This window comes from Diospyros lotus, chromosome 4 (assembly GCF_014633365.1).
Source record: "Diospyros lotus cultivar Yz01 chromosome 4, ASM1463336v1, whole genome shotgun sequence".
NCBI lineage: Eukaryota > Viridiplantae > Streptophyta > Magnoliopsida > Ericales > Ebenaceae > Diospyros > Diospyros lotus.
The window spans coordinates 35,179,358-35,202,461 of record NC_068341.1 but is presented as its reverse complement, the minus strand read 5'-3'; the positions used below and the strand labels follow the sequence as shown (position 1 = coordinate 35,202,461).

The 23,104-nt window shown below is 39.4% G+C and overlaps 2 protein-coding genes across 2 annotated transcripts; both read right to left on the bottom strand.

Annotated features, from left to right (window-relative positions):
- Positions 1-5,673: 5,673 nt before the first annotated feature.
- On the bottom strand, positions 5,674-7,380 carry LOC127800521 (UDP-glycosyltransferase 708G1-like). The gene has a single exon (XM_052335175.1). It carries the CDS (start codon positions 7,378-7,380, stop codon positions 5,974-5,976), a length of 1,407 nt encoding a protein of 468 aa, XP_052191135.1. The 3' UTR covers positions 5,674-5,973.
- Positions 7,381-7,672: 292 nt separating this feature from the next.
- LOC127800520 (cyclic nucleotide-gated ion channel 2-like) lies at positions 7,673-11,514 on the bottom strand. The gene is made up of 8 exons (XM_052335173.1): positions 11,220-11,514; positions 10,525-11,101; positions 9,551-9,766; positions 9,132-9,454; positions 8,806-8,917; positions 8,452-8,691; positions 8,261-8,347; positions 7,673-8,161 (listed from the first exon to the last, which is right to left on the bottom strand). The coding sequence occupies exons 1-8, from the start codon at positions 11,345-11,347 to the stop codon at positions 7,673-7,675; spliced, it is 2,172 nt and encodes a 723-aa protein (XP_052191133.1). The 5' UTR covers positions 11,348-11,514.
- Between the last annotated feature and the right edge of the window lie 11,590 nt (positions 11,515-23,104).

Below are 23,104 nucleotides of genomic sequence, written 5' to 3'. Positions count from 1 at the left end.
AAGTTCCAATAACTACATATTTTTCATAAATTTAGACTTAATTCCATTTCGTCTATCTTAATAATATTATCGAGATATAATAATAAATTTATTTAACGAGAAATATTATCGTTTGACTGTCTGACTCTGTAAGAAAAAAAAAAAAAAACAATCAAATGACGTGGGAGGATCCTAACACAAATATTTCGATACTTAAGTCAAATACTATATATTCTGGAAGCTCGATAACAATATTTACGTTATTATCAAAGACGTATATTTTTTGAAATAGATGCATACCTATTTATAGAGAACCGTGAGGTAATCCGAATTAATTCAGGATTAAGATTATTATAAATAACGTCTATCTTAACCTTTTCTAATTTTAATAGGATTAGAATTCTTATAAATGATATTTATTCTCATATTTCAAAATCTTTTTGAAATTAGAATTTTTTATTGATAATTATTTATTTTTTTTGTAAAATATTTAGAGAAATTTTTAAATGACAAAATTATCTAATTTGCATGTTGTGCGAGGCCTTCACATTTCGGAAAAATGTTTTGGTGGTGGTGCCATTCTCAGCTTCGTCCATTGGGCCGTGAAGTGGGGGTGCCACCTGTGGCCTCATTCGTCGGGCCATGAGGGGCCATCATGGCTTCCTCTGCTGGGCAGCGGGGGTGCTCCCTCGGCCTCGTCCCCTGGACCACGAGGGTGCCACCTGCGGCCTCCTCTGCTAGGCCGCGGGCCCTCGCGGCCCGCAACCACCTGGGTTGATTCGCAGGCACTCGAGCGTTGTTGTTGGGTCGACTCATTTATTAATGGCTAAAGTCATATATAACCCCCTCACCTTTTCTCATTTAACCACTTAGCCCCCTCAACTTAAGGAATGACCTATTAGGTACCTCAACTTTTAATTAAGGACCTCTTAAACACTCAAAATCACCAATCTACCTGCGTGCAATACACGCACTCATTTCTGTCACAAAAGAAAAACCCATTTTCCTAAACACCCAAACAGAACACTTGCCTTGGTGTTTCTCTCGCTCGCGCTCGCTGTGGCTCTCGCGCTCGCCGTCGATCTTGCCCACGCCGTTGATCTCGCCGTCGAGCACGCTGTCTCCGTCCAGATCTCGGTATCTATCCTGGTTTGTGCGTCGAGATCTTCTTGTCTCCGTGTGTCTCGATCTCGGTCTCTCCGTCGCTGTGGGTCTTGATCTCGGTCTCTCCGTCGATACCCTTGTGTTATCGTCGATGTCGGTCTCTTCGTCAGTATCTCGTGTTGGATCTCGCTCTCGATGTCGCCTTCGATATCTAGCCGTTGTCGATCTCGCTGTCGCTCTGTAGGTGGTGGCTGCTGGGTCTCTCCGGTGAGGTGCCTTGCGACATTTCACTGTCGCCATCGTCGATCTCGCTGTCGCTCTCGCTTTTGTCGTCGCTGGCTATCTCCGGTGAGGTGCCTTTGTGTTTCAATTTGCTGCAAAATGGGCTAACATTTACTACTTGTTTATATGAATGTTAGGGTTCATTTTGTTGATGTTCACTGTGGTGTATGTAAATTTGCTTGGAAATGAATTTTAGGGGTTCATTTTGGAAATGAAAATATGAATTTTGTTGATGTTCACTGTAGGTTCAATCTGTTGATGAATTTTAGGGGTTTATTTTGGAAATTAAAATATTTTTGGAATTGAATAGATTCTATTGAATTTGATGTTGGTCCGAAATTGAATTTATTTTTGTTTATTATATTGTTTAGGAAATTTGATTTGCACATGGCTGAAAAAGTTGTGATGTTAAGGTGGAATCATGGGGGAAATTTTGTAATTGATAATGGGGTAAGGAGGTATGTTGGGGGCATTCAAACTGAAGACATTGTTGATCCAGATTTGTTGTCATTTATTGAATTAAATACATGTGTCAAGGAGTTGGGTTACACCAATCACGTGGCCATTTACTATAGATGGGTAAAAGATGTTGATGTCCCGCATTACACTTTAATTGAAGGAGATCAAGATGTGCTTAGTTTTTGTGCGATAATTGGGAACGGTGATATAGTGGATGTGTTTGTTCAGCATATAGATAGTGAGGTTAACCCTTTAAGAAATGAGGGAAGTGGGGTGGGAGATTTCGAATTGCAGGGTTTGGGGGAAAGCACTGATGATAATAGTACTGACACTAGTGAGAGCAATAGTGAGGAAAGTATTGACCCACCAGAAGAAGATGTTGGTGGACAATTTATATTTACTAATGTTGATGATAAGGTTAGAATAACAAGAGAAAGGTTGAGGAATGACAGAAAGAGTGTTTGTTCTACACAAGAAGGGGAACTATCATTAGGGGAAGTGGGTAATGATGTGGGGTTTCATGGGGAACTTGTTATGTCTGGTACATCTCAAGGTGTTGTTGGGGGTGATGAGCCTTTTGAGAATAGCTCTGATCCTGATAGCAGGGGGGGCACTGACGAAGAATATGAGGATGAGGTTGAGGTTACTCAAGGAAGAGGACACAAACATAGAAATTTTCGCTATGATCCAAACTCAGAATTTCCATACTGGGAGTTGGGTATGATATTTAAGAGCGTAGATGAGTTCAGAGAGGCTGTGTCCAAGTATGTTGTGGCAAGGGGAGTAAAGCTAACCATTAGACCTAATGAGAGGAAAAGGGTCAGGGTGAAGTGTAAGGAAGGATGCCCATGGTTGTTATTTGGTAGTTTAGATAGAAAATCAAACAACTTCATTATCAAGACTTATAACCTTGTACACAAGTGCTATAAAAACAATAGGAATAGGTTATGCAATTCAAAGTTTATTGCTAGGCATTTCAGGGAGAGGATTTTGTCTCAACCTGAGATAAAGATTAGAGAAATACAACAACTCTGTAGAGAGTCTTTGAATATGTTTGTGGGAAAAACAGTGTGTAGAAGAGCAAAGAATAAGGTGATTGCAAGTATGACAGGTGACTACAGAGTTGAATATGGTAGGCTACATGACTATGCAGATGAAATTAGGAGATCCAATCCTGGTACGACATGTTTTGTTAAAGTAAAAAGGGATGAAGATGGCGTGCAACAGTTCAAGACATTTTATGTTTGTTTTGATGCTATTAAGAAAGGATATAAGGCTGGGTGTAGACCGATTTTGGGTTTCGATGGATGCTTTCTCAAGGGTCCATGTAAGGGTCAACTTTTATGTTGTGTATCAAAGGATGGTAATAATCAAATGTATCCAGTAGCGTGGGGGGTTGTGGATATAGAAAATAAGAAAAACTGGAAGTGGTTTATCTCTACGGTTAAGATGGACCTTGGTATGGAAACAGGTGCTGGTTGGACAGTGGTCACGGATATGCAAAAGGGTTTGGATTCTGCTATTGTTGACGAGTTGCCTAATGTAGAGCATAGAATGTGTGCTAGACACATATGGTCAAACTGGGCTAAGAAGTGGAGAGGTGAGGACAAGAGGAAGAAATTTTGGGAGGTTGCACGAGCACCGTTTGAGCAGTTGACAAAGGAAAAATTAAATGAAATGAATAAGTTCGGACAAGAGATAGTTGATGACCTATTGTATTATAATCATAATATATGGTGCAGGGCATTCTTTAGAACAGATTGTCAGTGTGATACATTGGAGAATAACATGACTGAGGCTTTCAATGGTTGGATTCTTAATGCTAGAATGAAGTCAATTCATACAATGTTAGAAGAAATCAGGGTACAGGTGATGGAAAGGATTGCAACCATGAGACAATTCGCAGAAACATGGATATCAGACATTTCACCTCATGCAATGCAGAAGTTGGAGGCGAACAAGATCTTAGCAATGAAGTGTCACATTCAGTGGAATGGAGACAATGGGTTTGAGGTGTTGGAAGGGGAGTATGGACATAATGTAGATCTTAAGAACATGACATGTACTTGTAGGAGCTGGATGCTGAAAGAGATACCTTGCCAACATGTTGTATGTGCTTTGTTTTATAGACAACTGAATCCTGAAGACTACATTGTAAAGTGGTATCGAAAGGAGACTTACCTGAAGGAATATAGCTTTTTTTTGGAACCAGTGAGAGGAATTAAATTGTGGCCAGATTCACAAAATCCAACTATTCAACCACCTCAAGTTAGAAAACAACCAGGTAGACCAAGTCTTAAGAGAAAGAAAGATAGAGAAGAATCCCAACGTAAAATTGGTAAATATCCCAAAACGGGTTTAACAATGAGGTGCTCCAACTGCAAGTAATTTGGCCATAATAAGAAGGGGTGCAAGGCAAGTTCAAGTAATCATGAGGTAAAGTTTTGATTAACAAATTTAATTGAAATCTAATTACATTTATCTATCATGTATTGTCTTTATTTTACATATCTATGTACATCAGTTAAGAAACATGAGTACTGTCAATCAATGCAATACAAGTTCAATTGGGGTGGGACATGAAATTGATGGTGCTAAAAGGTCGTACGCAGCACCAACAGTATCTTCGCAAGCCAAGCGACAAAATGTGATGAGCGGAATGAGAGTCTTGTACAACAAAGTTACTGGGGTCATGACATATCAGGTATATTATTTACGTATGTCAAATACATTATTATTTGCAAATTTTTGTAATTCTTCTATTTTATTGAATTTTGTACTTGTTTGTTACAGTCATTAAATACCACCCCCAGACTCATACATGACCCAAGAAAGATAAAGAGTTCAGCAATTGTCATAGGGGATCTTGGCTTTAAACCACCTGGGCTGAAATGGAAAGGAAAGAATGCAATAACAACCAATCAACTTCAATAGCAAAAAGGTTAACAAATTGTGAAGATGACGGCAACAAACTGGAGCTTAATAGCAAAATTAATTTTGTTTTAATGTAAATATTTGTTTAATTTGCTTCAATTTTACTTCCAATCTTGGTACTGAAGCAACAAAATTAATTTTGTTTTAATGCAAATATTTGTTTAATGCAACAGGGGATTGATTTTTGATTATGAATGGATTAATTTGCTTTAATTTTACTTTCAATTCTGGTACTTTCAATCTTGGCTTTATCACAAGATGAATGAATATTTGATTATGAATTAATGTAATAGGGTATTAATTTTTTTTATTATATAATCTAATATGAATAAGTTGATCTTCACGTTTATAATATAACAGGGGATTGATTTTGCACTTGACTTTAAAGGATATAACACTTATATTTTTTAAATATTGGCATTTAAAAAAATTAAAATTATAGTAAATTGTAAGAAAATAATAAGTAAAAAATAAGAAGTATAAAATTATAATAAGTAGCAAGAAAATTACAGCAAACCAAGCAAATAGTCAGAATTTAAACTAAATTTGAACTATAAGAAAATCACAGCAAAGAGAGCAATTAGTAATAGTTTAAATTAAATTTAAACTATCAGTTTTTACTTCACGCGCAAACAGTAAGAGTTTACTTCACGCGTGAGTTGACTGGACTGTGAGGGGGCTGATGGGTCTTAAATTAGAAGTTAGAGTGTTTAAAAGGCCCTTAATTAAAAGTTGAGAGACCTAATAGGTCCCTCAAGTTGAAGGGACTAAGTGGTTAAATGAGAAAAGGTGAGGGGCTTATATATGATTTTAGCCTTTATTAATTTTTATTTTATTTTATACTATGCCATATCAAAAATGTATATGTTGGAACCATATGACATGACATGAAATAACAAGGCTGAAGAAGAATCATAAGAAATAACAAAATAATTATAAATTTGGGAAATTATTGTTTCTAGCTGGAACAACAAATATACTTTCACCTAGTTTATATTTTCACCAGGGAACACACACAAACGGACAAACATGTCCACCCAATAAACACCACAATCCATTAGTATTACAGCTTGCTATATATATATATATATATATGTGGGGGTGGGGGGGGCCTTCTAGGGTTTCATCATCCCGAGCTAGCGGCATCATGTGGGCGTTGTACAACTCATAGGTGCAATATTGTGAAAGGAGGGGTAAGCAGCGAAGGTGCCCCTTTTAGGTCCCCAAGATAGAATCCCAACCCCAATCCAATCTTTCATCTTTCAACCTTGTAACGAGTCTCGTCAGTGCATTTTCAGAGCTCCCACCAATTTCAAGGGCTTTCTTAGCCTCTTCCCCAACTCTCTTCGCCTTCTCCCTCCAATTCATCAACTCCCTTATCCCCTCCTCAATCTCTTCACCTTTCACCGCCCTCTGCCCTCCCCAACCCCATTCTTTCACCCATTTCCCAAGCCCTGCTTTCTCCACCACCTCTGTATTCATCTTCTGGTCCCCATGCTGAGGCGGCCATGCCAGGACCGCCACCCCTTCCCTGGCGGCCGCCACCACCGACCACCACTCGCATTGGCTCATGAACACCCCAATGGCAGGGTGTGCCAGAACTGCATCCCGCTTCACTCTTCCTTCCACTACCATCCCCATCCCCTTCTCCTTGAAGGAATCGCAATTGGATTCAGAATCACCCACCAAAACCAGCTCCTTGCCTCCTAATACCCACAGAAATGGGAATCCACTTCTCTCCAATCCCCTGCCTATTTCTCTTATTTGATCCTTGGAAAAGGAATCCCAGCTTCCGAAGTCCACATATACTATGGACCCTGGAGCTTGCTCATCCAGCCACTCAAGAGCTTGTTCTTCTTTCTCAAGCTTGTGAGGTTCTAAAGGACCAATTGGGTACACAGGTGGTAGATCACTTGACACCTTGCCATCCAAGAGGGCAGCAATTGCGTCTTGTTCGAACCAGTCGAAGGAGTTCAACAAGATACCTTGCAGTTTCGGGAGGGCCTGGGCTGAGGGTACTAAGTACTCTGTTAGTAGAGGATTGGATGGCGAATCATTGAGCCACGAAGGTGGGATGATTGATTTTGGAAGTGGGGGTAAACCAGGTACATGGAGCTCTTCAAAACCATCCTTGAATTTTGCAGGGGAGCCGGATAATAGTGCAGGAAGGTGGGCTATGGTGGAGAAACACAGGGCAGAGGTGTTGGAGACGATGTAGCCTGGAATCCCAAGTTTGGCTGTGATTTCAGCAAGGCTGGGTGCTGCAACGAAGTCGGAAAAGATGGCTGAGACTGGATGAGGTAAAGAAGATAACAGAGGCGGAAGAAGCTGAACCGAGCGATTAATCGCTTTGACTTGAGCGATGAAAGGATCGCGAGTGGAGGAGGCGCAATTGTTTTGGTGAGCAAGAGGGAAGTGGAGGCAAATGATGTTTGGATGGGTGGAAAAGAAGCTAGAAAGTTGGGCACTGCAGGCTGCTGCTGGCTGTGTGGTGATGAGGCTGACCCTGAAGTTGTGCGATTCAAGAATGGCTGCAAGCCGAAAAAAGGGAGCCAAATGGCCTACCCCGGGACTGGGGAAGAACACAACGTGGGGAGGCAGAGGCTGCTCCAATAACTCCATGGCAGTGTGCCAATGTCATCTCTAAACATATAACATCATTTTCTTACGTTAAATAATCCAAAGATTAGCCACAGGCCCACAGTTAATGATCTTGTCTTCTAGTTTCTTGATCTCTGAAAGGAATCTAATTTGGCTTCTGCAGATCATAAACTAATACTATATTGTACAAGGATGGTGATGATGACGATGGCTTAATCTTCTATTTCACACTTGATCGATGAGTCGCATCAATATTGGAGCCAAATGGAAAAAAAAAAAAAAAAATACTAAAAGAAGCTAGAAGCAGCCCTTATTATTCCAGGTGGTCGTGTGGCCGGAGCGACATGAATATGGCGGCATATTGCCGGAGCCGCTGCTCACCGCCACTCTCTCCTCCTCCAAGAGTCACCGGACCTCCAGTAGTGCTGGCCACGTGGCGCCGCCAGGCCAGCTGAATGTTCACCGCCGCCCAGGTCCTCCAGTTGGAAGAATAATACCTGGCCGTCCGCTTCTGCCGCTCGTTGGCGAACTTGTAGCGGAAGTGGTGGGTGATGTAGCGGAGGTGGGTGGCGTCGAGGGCGAAGGCTTCGGTCGATTTGGTGCAGGTGAAGGTGGCGGAGGAGGCCGGAAGGCGGTCGGCGAAGGGGCGTCGGAGGCACCAAGAGAGCAGCTCGTCGCCGAGGAATCCGCCGGGCTTCAGCACGCTGGTGGCCACCATTCCCTTGCTGAGGTTCTGGCTGCTCTTGACGCGGCCGCGTACGATGAAGATGATCCTCTGGACAGGGTCTCCTTCTCTTATAATCTGCGCATCACCATGAACAGACAAACATCAAGTCCAAGAATTATAAGCTCGCGCCCGCGCACATATATAGTCGTTGAAGTGGTAATGAGACACAGAGACCTTTTCTCCTTGGGAGAAAACGAGGGGCTTTACACGGTCGCAGATGTTGTCGAGGATAAGATCATCCAAACTGTGGAAGATGGGTACCTATACATACGAACAACATACCTGCAATTAGTATTGCTAAGAATCCGATTAATTATGCACAAAACTGAATTACTAATTAATGGTGGTGATACCACAAATTATACCTTTTTGATCAAGTCTAGGCAGAGGTACCGGCGGATATCTCGCCGGAGGCCTTCCGGCAAGTCTCTGATAAATTCGGACTCGTCATCTTCTCCTCCCATGGCAGCCCATCTTTGGTGCTCAAAATGGCGGACTCTTTGTCTCAGTTGAGACGGCAACTGTCGCCGCCTCATCCACCATTCCATATCGCCGCATCTCACCTGCATTTTTCTCTTCTTTGCCATTACAGCATGCAAGAACACCTACACATATATACAGCCTCATTTTCATATATATATATATATATATACATACATACATATTCAATTCACACACAACATATGCATGCACATATACTTCTTTCTCGTAGCCAGAACCTGAATATTCCCAATCAAAAGAGTGAATAGCATCAAGCCGCTGAGCACCATGCATATGCTGAACACAACCTCCAGCCATTGACTTGTGGGCTCGAGATCATTGCCAAAAGTGCTGCAATCACATTGATTACAAATTTACAAGGATTAATCTAATTATTAAGCATGGTTTCCAACAACATTTCTAATTAAGAAAAGAGAGGATGCCCTGCATTGCAATTTGTAACCCTTAAATATTTCTTAAGGTTAAGCAAATTAAATTAAATCTATCAGAGGGCAAATTAAAGCACATTATCGTTCGATCTTAAACATGCATCACCTAAGTTTACCTGAGAGTTATTAAACCCCAAAATATGGGATATAGAATCTTAACAGAGTGAGAGTTGCTGGAAATGACAGGAAGAGCCCATTTGTAAATCCCATAAGGATAAGGTCCATGGACATCTAAGCACGATGCGTTTGATGCGGACATGGCTGTGGAGTTGCGGCCACATGAATTCCCAACTCCAACTGTGGCAGCCGGTAAAAGACTGTAACAGACCTCCTCTGAGCAGGACAGAGAGAGAATGCACATGCTTTTCTTGTCACAGTAGTGCTTTAGGCACAATGTCGCGCGCTGTATAGCAAGAACGTACCAGCACCCTCCCGCAACCTGAAAATTATTACCATGATGGTTATGATGGGAAGGGATGGAAGTTTCATGGAAGCTGTTGTTGGTAATGAAGCTGAATGACAGTTAATTAATTACATGAGAGGCGATGAAGTAGGCGATGAGATTCAGGCCGAAACCCCACCAAATGGTGCCGAAGATGTAGCCTGTGACTTTCTGCATTCTTCTCATTAAGCAGATACTGTGGTAGACCTTGGGGAGGAACTGGAACAAGAAGATTAGCAAAAGGATCGACATCATCAGCCTTATCTGCCCGGCTTTGATCAATTTTGGTATAACCAACCAAAATACAGCCTGCAAACAAATATTGCATTGTCGATCAAGAAGAGCCGCTAGCCAGAGAGGGAGTCCCACGATGAACATATACAATATATATATATATATATATCTGCTCTGCATCTATGGGATTTATGTGTCACATTTAGTTTCTTACATCTAAATGGGTAAGAAATGGGGAGAAAATTTGCAGTTTCTAAGGTATCATTACTTGAATTACTCTGCACCTATTAAAACCAAAATCCGAGCTATTGCCCAACTGAAAAAAAGGAAAAATTAAAATTGGGAGAACCCATTTGGGGACTTGTTTTTAGATTTTTTTGAGAAAATTTGCCTAAAAATACCCAGTATACCAAAATAGCTAGCAATGTGTTTCAAAAATCCATTTTGTTTTCGGTTTCAAAGACGGGTAAGACAAAAACCATATATACGAAAGGCTTGAAATATCAGAATCATGAAAAAATGTTAAGATATATCATTCATACTGCAGATTCTCTCTGATATGCCTAAGCCCCCGTCAGTGGCTGGCAGGCCAGTTTCTTTCAGGATGGCTGTCCTTTTGTGAGATATAGCAGCTTGCTTTTTCCCTAGCCATTCAAAACCAGAAAACTTGTACATGCATCACAGTTACTCCTCTCAATTTTTAAAATAAACAAAAAAGATTTTGAATTTCATAATTTATGGGCAATCGCTGCTCTCTCCTTTTGAGGATTGCTTTTAGAAGTTAACTGAGATTATGAATATCGTGTCATCTACTTGAAGAGGCCGGTGGTTACCTGAGGAACAGGAAGGATGACGAAGATGTCGAACCAGAAGCCGTTGGGCGAGCGGACGTAGTGGGAAGCGATGGTTCGTGGGTCCCACACGAGCTTGCCGCAGCCTACCACCATGGTCTTCCGGGACACGAACGCTAGCCGGAACTGGAGCCACAGGTGGAAGAGTTGCACGCCGTCGAGGCACGTGCGGAGCACGGTGGCCACCGCCGCCATGCCGCCGTCCATGTAGAGGCAGGGCCCGCCGACGGACATGGACAGCGCGTAGAAGAACAGGGGGTCGATGGCCAGCCCGACGCCGCGCGCCAGTAAGAAAGCCCGGTTCCACCTCTTGACACTGCCGCTCCGGGGGTCGAACACAGCAGGCCGGCGCCTGTTCCTCCGGGTTTTCTGGCTGGACCTGTTCTGAATAGGGACGAGGGACGAACCGGCGGAGGCCTGCCACTCCGGCTGGTGGGCCCGGTCGCAGCTGGTGGAGTGGAACGCCGGCACGCCCACTTCGGTGCAGGCGTAGCAGTCCACTGGGTTGTCGCCGTGGCTCTCGGTACATGAAATCCGGCGCCGGAATATGGCTATCCACCTGGGGATCACCAAAAAAAAAAAAAACTATGAAACAAATTAGAAAGAAATCAACTTTTGGGTTCTCAGAATGAATCATTTGGTTTGTCAGAATTACAGCATTTTGTGTAGGTGTTTACCTCGGAAGAGAGGAAGGAGAGGGTGGGCTAGAAGACATGGCTGGCAGGGAGGAGCCAGAGCGGAGAGGGTTTAAAAAGCGAATGCAAAGATGGTTTGGAGAGGGTAGGGCCGGAGTTGAACGTCCCATACCATATTAATTAACTGGGGTACCACAAATTAGAAGCTCGATAAGTGATGCTCACTATCGACCAATCAATTCAGTGTCACATAATATGAAAGGAAAATAATATTTGAGAGGCAAATGAGAAAAGTCCAAATGAATAGTAACTGGGGAAGGCCTTTTTCCCCGCACCGTACCATCCTCATCCTCGCAAGGCTCACTTCGCTGCTGCTTTGTCTATCACTTCCGATTCAATATTCTCTCTGCCTCTGGCTGGCCCAAGGGCAATTATTAAGGATTTGGGGCCCACCCCCTTTTTTTTTTTTTTTCAGTAGGGCAACTATTATGTTACAGAACACTGCTATATTATATAAACGAACGCAAAAAGAGAGTAATTGGGAGTTCCAACTGACTCGTGTCTCTCTGTAACTATGAGGAGATTTCTTAATGGCATGATGATTGTGGTGGGGGGTGTGCACAAAGGTGGGCCATATCAAATACAAAAAAATAAAAAGTACAAAGTAGAAAGTTGAAAAATGGATTGAAGATGAAGAAATGGGAAATAGGAGTTGGGAGGGTATGTATAATGTAATATAATAGATGGCTTTAAGAGGAAGATGAAAGGGAGATTGCACAGGGGCATGTCGGGTGTTGGATTAAGATGCGACAGAGGGAGTTGCAAAGGTGGAGCAGTATTCTCCGGCACACGGGATGGCATGTATCCAAAACTTCAAGGAATATATACAAAAACATAAACAAATCGACTTGTCTTGTCTTGTCTTTGTCATGTAACCTCACATTTCACGTGTGATTAGCCACCAATTATTCCCCCCCGCCGGGGGAATTGCTGAGAAATATATATCATTTTCATTTGTGTGATTTAAAATTGATTAAATAATTTTTTATTTATATTTTGATATACAATCTAATTATATAATTTTTATATAAAATTCAATTGTATTTAATTTTTATTTGATTTGAATTTAAATGCTGTATGTATTCTGAGGATTATTGTGCGGGTCAAAAGTTTACGTGGACGGACTGAAATGAGTTATGGGTCAAGCCTAAAACTGTGTGTTCCATCCGTGATTGTTTGCTGGCCCAACCTATTCCAGTCTTCAAGATATTGCTATAAAAGACTCGTTTGATGCTCTAATCTCCAAATCACATTCTCTCACTCATTTCTAAAAATCCTAGTTGGTGTCTCAAAGCGAGACACATTCTCGTGAATCCTTCTCTCATTCAATTGGTTGTTCTGTTTCTATGGTAAGATCGTTTGGTAAGTAAAAGTATTACTTTAATCTCTATTTTGTTTTAAGCGCATAAGGCGTGAGAGATTGGTAGATTGATATAATAGATTCTTGACCTTGATCTCGAGATTAGTCTGAACAGAACTACGCTTATTCTTGTTTTGTATTTTGTTTTTAGTTGTTGTTTTGCAATACTATTTTACTTCTGTTGAGATCTTGTAATCGATTGTAACTTTGAAATATTAGTAGATTGACTAGAGGCGGAGACTCTACCGTGAGTAGGATCTATTTTGATCCGAACACGTATCTCACTGTGTTGATATTTTTGCGTGTGTGAGTTGTGGTTGTAATTTTTCGATTTTGTTTTTCGTTTGTTACGCTTGATCAGTTGTTTGCCTGAGTAATAGGTTGCGTTATAAAACCTACATATCATGAAATTGTCCAAATACAATAATGAATTTGTAACTTGAAAAAATATGATCTTGATAGTCATTAAGAGACTTAGAGGTCTTGTTGCAAAGATTAGGTGCCCGTTGATGAACGAGATACCCTGAAATGACCGAGTGCCCTCCAATGACCAAGAGATATGTTGAGACGAACAACTAGTTAAGGGCGTGGGAGGAGGTCCCCATGCATACTATCCGATACTTAAATTAGTCTTTGAGTGCTAGAACGTATAAATAGAATTTAAATATGTTGTCCAGAAAAATACCCAAGAGGGGGATGAATTGAATTTTTTAAAAATTAATAATTTTATCTCTTGTTGAAAACTCTTGAATTTGTGATTTTAATATGTGGTGATTACAATATCAATAAACATAATAAAATCAAGCAACCACAGAGAACAAGAGAATATTTATAGAGATTCAGCTCTAAAAAACTTATTCCTATCTCTCAAGACTTAAGTTGAGGTTCCACTAGGGATACTTCATGGTTGGGATAATTCCATCATCCCAACCATGAAGTATCACAAAGATTCATAATTTTAGATATGATCATCGAGGTCATCTTCGTTAGCATAGGGGATAATCTATGGCATTTTAAATTTTCTCGATCGTGGTTTCTCCAATATGTTCTCAATGAATGGGGACTTCTTTCTTGGTTGTTCCTCTATGGATGGAACCAATCTTTTCTGTTCAAGCATTTCTTCCACCACCTTCTTCATATCATTTCGTATACTCATTATGGTGTGATTATTAGCCCTTCTATTCCTTGGCGTTGAACCCCTACTAAGGCTTTACCTTTTACCTTTAGGTGTACTTACCATAACTTCCTATTGTCTTCCCTTTCTTGGGCTTTTCCTGTCACATCCATCTCTCTGGTAATTTTGCTCACATTCTCGATTTTGCTATGGGGAGGCATTAGTGCCTGTAGTAAGGGTTTTAGACTATTTCCTTGATTGGAAAGGACTGAGAGTAGGAGTCAGACATAGCTTTTTAATAAGAACTAATTTCCTCATCTCTTTGCTGGGTTTTCCCTAGTAAGGCAATCTTGGTATAAATCTCCTCAATGTTGCAAATAACGCCAGATTGGGGGCCATGCTTTGAAGTATCCCTGCCATGTTTTGTAGTGCTTGCATTCCCTCAATATATTGCTATCGTAGTGCTTCATATTCCACCCAAGAGATTGTGGAGGGAACCTGCTGTGAAGGGCCAGGCTGATCACGATGTCCATATTGAGTAACTAAGTGTTAGAAGCCTGGTGGAAGTGGTTAAGTCCTTATTTGTTACTAGGGATCTAGGGGAGTTGACTAGATATTTTCTTGTTGCTAAGAGTTTGGTGGTGGCAAGTGTATTCTATTGGGTGTTGAGAATCTCACAAAAGAGGGCGAATTTAAACACCTTGAGAGAGAGTTCGTCGATTACCTCTAGTGTTTGCCATTGATACTGATCTTTACTTGATTTTCGTTGCATTTCTCGCGGATAATACCAATTGTTGTTATTAAGATACAACAATGAATTTGTAATGTGAAAAAAAAAGGATTTTGATAGTCCTGTGGAGGATGATCAGGTGGCTGCTGATGAGTGAGAGACCATGAAATGATCGAGTGCCCTCCAATCACACAGAGATCTGTTAAGACGAACAACTGGTTAGGGGCATGGGAGAAGATCCCCGCGCAAACCCTTTGATACTTAAGTTAGTCTACAAGTGCTGGAGCGCAAAAATAGAGTTTGAGTATTAGAGTGAACATGTTTGAGAGGAGAAATAGTCCTTCTATTTATAAAGGAGAGAGAATGGGACACGTGGTAGCCATCTCGGATTTTCTGGGTGGCATATTCTAAGTATATTCTCGACATACTTGTGACATATTTTTGGTATATTCTGTGAAATTTTAGAATATTCTTGTGGGTCCTGAGGAGGATCTCGATTAAGAAAAATGACTAATTTAAATTATAGTCAAATGTATCAATTAAACTACATCAAATCTTAATAATAATAATAAAAAAAAGTTACTTTAAGCAGTCCATAACAAAGAAATTCTCAATTCTTAAGTTAAACACCGAGTTTTGCATGAATGTATTGAATATTTAGAGAGTTAAAAAGAAAATAACAATTATCGAACTTCACAATTTTATATTTGTGAGTGACTTAGGGGTTGTGTTTAATTGAGTGAAAAAATTAGACTTTTTCAAAAAAATTACTCTGCGGAAAATAAATGAAAAGCTAGTAAATTTGTTGGGATACATTTAAAAAAAATAAAAATTTGAAAAATGAAATTCTCTAAAATTCCAACTTCTAGAATAAGTTTTCAAAATTTGAGATTATAATTTGGAGATTTAGAAAACACAATTTTGAACAATTTTTTTCCAAATTATATTCATCTTTAAGTTACAATTACACAAAAGAAAAATCTCTTTATTTCCCTTTTTTTTTCAAATATATTTCTTAATTTTCTAAATTTGAAATTAATTTTATATACTTCTAACATTTGAACACTGATATGACACAACAAAACTACTAAAATACCCTTCCAAGAAAGCCAATCCAGTACTGTCACCTATTCGAAATTCAAACCAATAAAAGGTTGACACTTATCATCTTACACAACCCAAATCCAAATCCAAAGAAGTAATCTATATTTAACTTTCATATCTCAATTTTAAAAGACTTGGGTCAAATCTCACAAGTTTATTCCTATTTTAATTTAAACTAGAGATTTCGCTATCTGAGAACAGTTAACCTAAAGAATCCCATAGGAGAGCTAGAGAATTCAAACTATCTAGAGAATAACTTCAAAAATCTTGGCTCATTCAGCATATATAAAAGAAGGACCACAATACGTACAATAATTTGGTTGCAAGCTCATCATTTCTTTTTTTTTGAGTTCCATTATTGAATTGAGTATGAAAGGCCTGTTCGTGAGGCCTAGCCCCACCTAATTCTCCTGCAGATGTAGTCCACAATGAGTCAATCTTGAGTTGCAAATCCCAAGGTATAGTTCTTGAGGTAGCACGAGGGGATTTGTCTTACAGTCCATTATCAAACGCATTGTAAGGAATCTATCTAAGCTTTCTCTGTAGAGTTTTGCTTGCCACTTGTGACTTCATTCCCTCGTTGTTGCCGATATGTCTCTTCATTTCATTGAATTGTTGTTGCCAAAGATCCCTTCTTTTCTTTGCCCCTTCTTCCTCTCATACCTTGGTTCTACCCTTCCTACTTCACATCTTTTGTAATGACCCATTTATCTATGATTTAATGTCAATTTATGAATTTGAGATATTAGGTAAAACATGTTAAATTTAGTATATTTTTTATTGAGGGAGTAATAGCAAATATCCAAAATTTTTGAAATTTAAGTGTACTTCCAAAACCTAGGAGAGGGATTTTGTAAAAATAAAATATCCACATTATTAAGTTAGGAAGTTGGTAAAGAGGGTGGCGCGCGTGTGAGTGTGTGGCAGTGATCGTGGGTTCGAGCCTAGGGCACGTAGGAGGCAATTTTTGCTGGAATTATTTCCATCTAGCAAAAGCCAAAATGACATCGTTTTAGAGGCACGCCATGCATGCGATCTGTGCTCTGTGCGGCCAAACACGGCCTTTCTGTGTCACATGATAGCTTGCGGTCACCACCTATTGCCATTTGTCGTTGCCAACTGCTACCATGTGTCCTAGCTACGATCTTGCCATTTTTCCACATTCCTTGCACTTTCTCCCCTATATAACCCCCTCTCCCCCGAGGCTTCAAATGGGCTACGGAATGACTTGAGGAATTGAAAAGTAGGAAAGGAAGGCAACAAACTTAAATGGAAAATCTGAACAGTGCAGTTAAGGCAAGTGCAAAATTAATTAGAATTAAATAGAAGATAGTCTTGGTAATATTTAATTTAAATATTTATTTTGCCTTTTGAAGCTTAATTTTATTCAAAAGAGACTTGAGCTGAGCCGGCGACAACCCTAATACTTTGAGAGATTTAAAAATGAAAATCTAAGACATGTTCTTATTACCCTCTTTCCATTTGGTCAGCTTTCTATCCTTTTATGCAAGTTCTTATCCTTTCCATGTGAGTTATTTATTCTATGATTGTAACATCTCGCATCGAGTGATAGGAAGGACCGGATCAACTTACTCTGATGGACCTACGCGAACTTCACGGGAGTCATCCATCCTTGAGCTACCCTAGCTCAAGCACGCTTAACCCGAGAATTCTTTATCCACATTCATTCCAAAATGTATCCAACTGGTATTATTTCATTCTTTACTATCCTCAATATCTATACTAGACTTGACCTCGGCTCTCGAGGTATTACATTCTCCCCCCTTGAGCATATGATGTCCTCGTCATGTGACCTTATAATTGATCTAAGATCTTCTCCCTTGCTCAGTGTCCCCGGTCTAGTATCCCCAGTCTTTGGCTAGTACATTGTCCCAACACACGGCCCGGGTTGCTCTGATACCACTTGTAACATCCCGCATTGAACGATATGAATGACTAGATTAACTTACCCTGATGGGCCTATGCAAACTTTCCAGGGGTCACCCATCATTGAGCTACCTTAGCTTAAGCATGCTTAACCCGAGAGTTCTTTATCCACATTCAGTACAAAAGGTATCCAATTGATGTTGATTCCTTTCTTACTATCCTCGATATCTATACTAGACTTGACCTCAGGCTCTCGGGGTATTACAATGATTGTTCGGTCAATTGACTTTTAGTTGGTTTATGATTTATGCTTAAAAATCCTTATCCTTGGACACTTGCCTAATTTTATAAGGTTTGGATCACCCTATAACTCTTTTGTGGAATGATGCCTAGCCATGCGAGGATAAGTTCTTAAATGGTATTGGGGGTGGTGTTTGTATGTTTACAACTTTATTTTATTATTGCATGGTTATGGGTGGTTAACATTTAAGGGTTCATGTGTTGAATATGCAAAGGCATGAGCATTCTAGTGTGTCATGGGTGTGCATTAGAAAGCATCTGCATGGCATTCGTATTCCTATGTAGGTGTAGCATGGCTTGATGCGTGGCTTATGGGAGTTATGTATCATTATCAGCTGCAATAGCCTTCCATCCTTATATATTGCATTGCATGGTTATTATTGCACACGATGAATTTATCCATGAGATGTACATCCACAGGAGGACTATCCCAAGGGAGTTTCTTCTCGGTTGTTGTGAGAGCATTTGACTCGAGATACGCTAGGTAGTTTGTGGCTGCATAAAGGTTTGTATGGAACCTTGGGTGTCGGTTTGTGTCTTATGTGTGGGCCTTCGGTTCATTATATGTGCATCGTTGCATATGTTATTGTGTAACCTCAGTTGTGGTTCATGGCGTTGTTTGTGTGCGGAATATGGGCAAGATAGTCTATAGTCTTATAGCCTTTTTGCTTTTCTATACTTGTTGAGTCTTGTGACTCACTCTTGCTCTCTATCAATCCAAATAGAGGGAAAGTGAAGGTCGATGGCAGTGTTTGATCCAACAAGGTAGAGTGTGTACAGGGCAATCCCAGCCGAAGACCTTTGAGAGAGTGATTGTTGTTCTTGAGTGTGGGAGAATGTCGTTTTGTTCATTTTGTCGTTGTGTATGATAGCACCCTATCATCTGACTAGTGGTTCTTGTTATGTATAGTCTCCTTCATACTAGACAACTTATCTAGATAAATTATGCTTCCACTGTGTTTCTATATATCTTTTTCTCTTCTCTAGAGACTCCATCTCAACTTCCCTAGCCTAAGGGTTGTCAGGATGGGGCTCCCTACATCTCTATTCTTCTCTCTCCCAAGCCCTTCCCTCAATCCCCCTACTTCCTCCAACTTCTTTCCCTCAATTCACCCTTACTCACCGAGATCTAACCCAAAATTCCATACCCACCAAAACCCTAAACCATTGCAAGAAAATTGTTTTTTGTTAATGTTTTTGCAGTTAATTAGTTGTGAGGAACTTTTTTTTTTAATCTTATTTTGGCAGTGTTTTTTTAGTTATCAATAATCTTGCAGCCATTTTGTCTTCTTTTTACAGCCATCTCTAATGTTGCCCCAATGCTTCCTAAAAACAATTGCAAAATAGCTTGCGATATATAGCCATTTCTGCAGTGATTAGAACCACCACAAAACACTCTTCGTTTTTTGTAGGGAACCCTCCATTTCTACCCAAAATCGCCAGACTCCCTTGCTCGTGATCCCTCCTTTTGTCTTCCCCTCAAAATTACAAGAAGTCATCCCTAGCTAGATCAGTACTTGGTCCCATAAGCCCCTACTCTCTCATCGCTATTAATTTGCTGCTTGCAGGTTAATTTGATTGTTCGAATGGAGACTTCGATGCTCTCGCTATCTGTGTATTGTTGTTTTGTTGGTTCTTTCTTATATGGGTTAATATTGCCCAACACTAAACAACCCCTTAATATCATAGTTTTGAAGCAAGCAATAAAGCTAGTGGATGCTGATCATGCAAAGAATTAGTAGGGATAATGAATTTTAGTTAGTGCGTGCATGCAGATGCAGCGTGCACGCAATGACGGCCTAGCAATTAGCATCCAAACTTGCTGTCTAATTGCACCTCTATATTGACTTCTCCATCCACTGTAATTATTAAGAGTTTTAGTTTAACATCGTGTATTCTTCCTCCAATATAAATTTCATACTATCTATATATATGTGGCGACCCTATTACGTACGCATCTTTGTTAGTTGGTCTCTATACTTGTAAATTATTTCTTCTGTCTGTAAGTTCATTAGATTCTATATTTGTGATCTTTTTGGTAATTTCTGGCATCTAAACTCCAACATATTACATATGAACAACTTTTCCATAACAGCCAATGGCCAGTTTTTGGGAACCTATGCAACTTTAGAAATAACTACTCAAATTTCCAAATAAAGCTTCCATAATTAATTACCCTCCTCTAGAGAAAGCAAAGCATGCCATTTACTCTCTTGTCCAGAGAGAAAGGGGTAAAATGGTACAATCCCACTTCTTTCGGTGCATCATTTTCAATTCTGCATCATCACCCGCACACGTATATATCTCTGGACATTTTCATTTCAATAACATATGATTAATTAACCAAAAATTCAATTTTTCCGAATTTGGTTAGGTTTAATTCCTTAACTTTTTATGAGTTCAAATTCACTCAAACCTTTTGAAATGATTTACTTTGGAGAGTGAAAATTGACTGCACTTATAGTTGTTGGAAAAGGGTAGCATATTGTTACATATAATTAACATCAAGGACTGCAATGGGATTGTTATTGTTATCTTAATTGGAAACCATATTCTAAAAATGTGGGATTGAACATTAATTTAGTGTCCGGATGTGCTTCATTTGGCCAGAAATTGAAGTTTTGTGAGGAGGAGCAAATGTGCAAATCAGATGAAAGAGCAAAGGTTTAGGGTTTTAGTCTATTTTTCTTACCCAAATCAACTGACTTTATTTCTTGGCAGGCAACATTTCTCACATAATTGTTCCATTTTAGGTGTGGCCTTGTGGGTTTTTGCTTGTGGTGACATCTGCATAAAATAACACGTGCACGCGCTCACATATAGCTAATTTGATAAATGTGTGAAGTTTTGTCAATCTTTTTCTATTCTTAAAATATTCTTCAATACTTTACTTAAAATATAAAAAATAATCATCTTAACAAGATTTGAAATTACTATCTCTTTAAATCAGAACAAATTTATAAACAATTTCACTACTAGATAAAATAAAAACTAAGTTATAACTATCAAACACTACTCGATGGACATTCTTTTGAAATTTTTTATTTTTTGTTTTGCCCATGCATAGCACGAGCCACTCCTATTATATATATATATATGTGTGTGTGTACGCATGTATGTATGAAGAGATAGACACGATGATTTTACTTATAATTGTAATCATGATATATTAGAAATAAGACGAATTATCAAGTGGAGTGATCAAGTAGTCCATAGATTGGTTCTTATAAGGTTCCTTATCATTAGGGTTAGTTTGAATGAAATTGATTCAGGAATTTTTAGTGATATTGAATAAGGCTCTAAATAGTTTGGATTTTAATCAAATTTGTTAAGACTTAGATCCAATAAACAATGATCCAACTATAATTGGACTAAGTCTATCTGGATCCAAGTCTATTTTCAAAAACATATATATAGAATAATTTATAATAATCACCTTTGAGGTTTACTTTAATTATAGAAGGGCCCCTTAATGTTTTGAAAATAGGAAAAAATCCCCCACTATTAAAAAATGATCAAATAATTGCCATTGTCCCCGTTGCAAAAAAAGAAATAAGGCAACATTTGGAGATGTAATATCCAACAATTTTAAATACCACTTATAACATTAGAGGTCATCAACTAAAAATACTATCTAGAAGTAAGTTATAAGTTCATAAAACCAAGTAAGATATACCCAAAACCTCCTTGTAAACTACATATATAGGATTGGGTTGTGATAAGAAAATCCACCATGATTGGAGAAAAATGTTGCTTAAGAAGATCGACTACTTAGAGACAATATCTTTTGTCAAGAAAAAATGAGAAGAAAAGTTTTTCCATCACTCTATCGCTTGTTAATAAAGAGTCCCAACTCTGACTATTGACAAACCACAAAAAAAAAAAAAAAAAAAAACTTGGTGTAGTGATTGAAAAACCAATCTTTCCCATCAAAGAAGCCACCATCATCATCCACTAAAGAGTCTTTATCATTTACACTAGCAGATTGCAAGAAAAGAAGATAGACCTATTTTATTTCTCATTAACCACCATGAGAAAGAGGAGTCATCAACCACCATTGTCCTTTGTCATATTTGTTTAGAGATTTTTTATTTAGGAAATTTTTTATTATGGATTCAATTATTGGATTATACATCTTGATTATGGAATTTGGGGATTTTTAATTTGTTGTGGGATGCCCTAAAATTTTCTTAAGTTCTAAGAAATCACTTGATGATTCCTTTCCAAGAGAGTCTTTGGGACGATAGCTTCCCGAGCCCCTGGAAAGGTCATTCGAGGACGGTCTGGCCTCATTCATTTTGTATAAGTCCAAATACACCTTTCTGGTCTCTCAGACCCAAGTCATCCGGTGGCCCCAAAACCTCTTTAGGCCACCCAGAGATAGCCATTGGGGTGCTTCACCCCGAAGATGTCTCTAGAACCTCCGGCCTCCTCCTTGAAAGAGTTATATGTGGGTCCTACTAAGCTTGTTTATAAATATTTGCCTCTTCGAAGGCAAATGGATCTTTTGGCTGATTGATTTCTCTCCTGACTCTCTTAAGCCATCCGACCATTACACTATCTCTCTTTACAACTCATTCAAGAAACTACACACCTCTCCCTTCGAGACACAGAACATATACATGTCACAAGCATCTTACATTGGACATTCATATACATACTTTGGATATCCCTCTCGGATTGTTGTCTAACTTAGGCATCGGAGGGCTCTTGTAGGGGAGTCTCTCGCATGCCTTTCTGGCTGTTCTTTTACTCGTATGCTAAGTCCAAGCCCTACTTTCTCGAAAATCAAAAGCCCTGCTTCTCAAAGACCCATCGAGGACATTTATTTTCGGCTCCCCAAAGACTCTTTCAGACATCTTGTGACCGCCCATCTGAGGCTCCAACTCGATTTAGTGTAGGTTGACCTCGCTAGCAACATCTTAGACTCTCAGCTCCGATGAAGGGCTCTGTTTTGGCATAACCCAGACAAATAATTTTAATTGTTGTAGTTTGACAACAACATAATTAGTTTAGAAAATTTCAATTTGGTGATAGAGGTTTGACTAACCCTTTCCTCTCTCTCTTTTTCTCTCTCACACACACATATACATACATTGAAAATGTCAGCAATGGCTGCAAAGCTAAATCTAGTTTAGACAATGGTAGTCGTGGTCACAACCCTTCATCATTGATGAGATCACTACAAGATATATTAGTTTTTGCTACGAAAATTTTCGTAGCCAAAAGTTTAAGAAACGTCACCAGAAACGTAGCAAAAGCCCCGTCGCAAAAAGTCATTAGCGACGTTTTTTGTAAAACGTCGCCTTACATAATCTTTTTTCTATGATTTTGGAAACGTAGATATAACTTTTAGCTACGATTTTGGATAC

Coding starts and splice junctions, on each gene's coding strand:
- LOC127800521 (XM_052335175.1), bottom strand. CDS start 7,380: ATGGAGTTATTGGAGCAGCCTCTGCCTCCCCACGTTGTGTTCTTCCCC.
- LOC127800520 (XM_052335173.1), bottom strand. CDS start 11,347: ATGGGACGTTCAACTCCGGCCCTACCCTCTCCAAACCATCTTTGCATT. Junction 9,767..10,524: donor TCATCCTTCCTGTTCCTCAG/GTAACCACCGGC, acceptor ATTTGTTTGCAG/GCTGTATTTTGGTTGGTTAT. Junction 8,918..9,131: donor TGGGGTTTAATAACTCTCAG/GTAAACTTAGGT, acceptor ATGTGATTGCAG/CACTTTTGGCAATGATCTCG.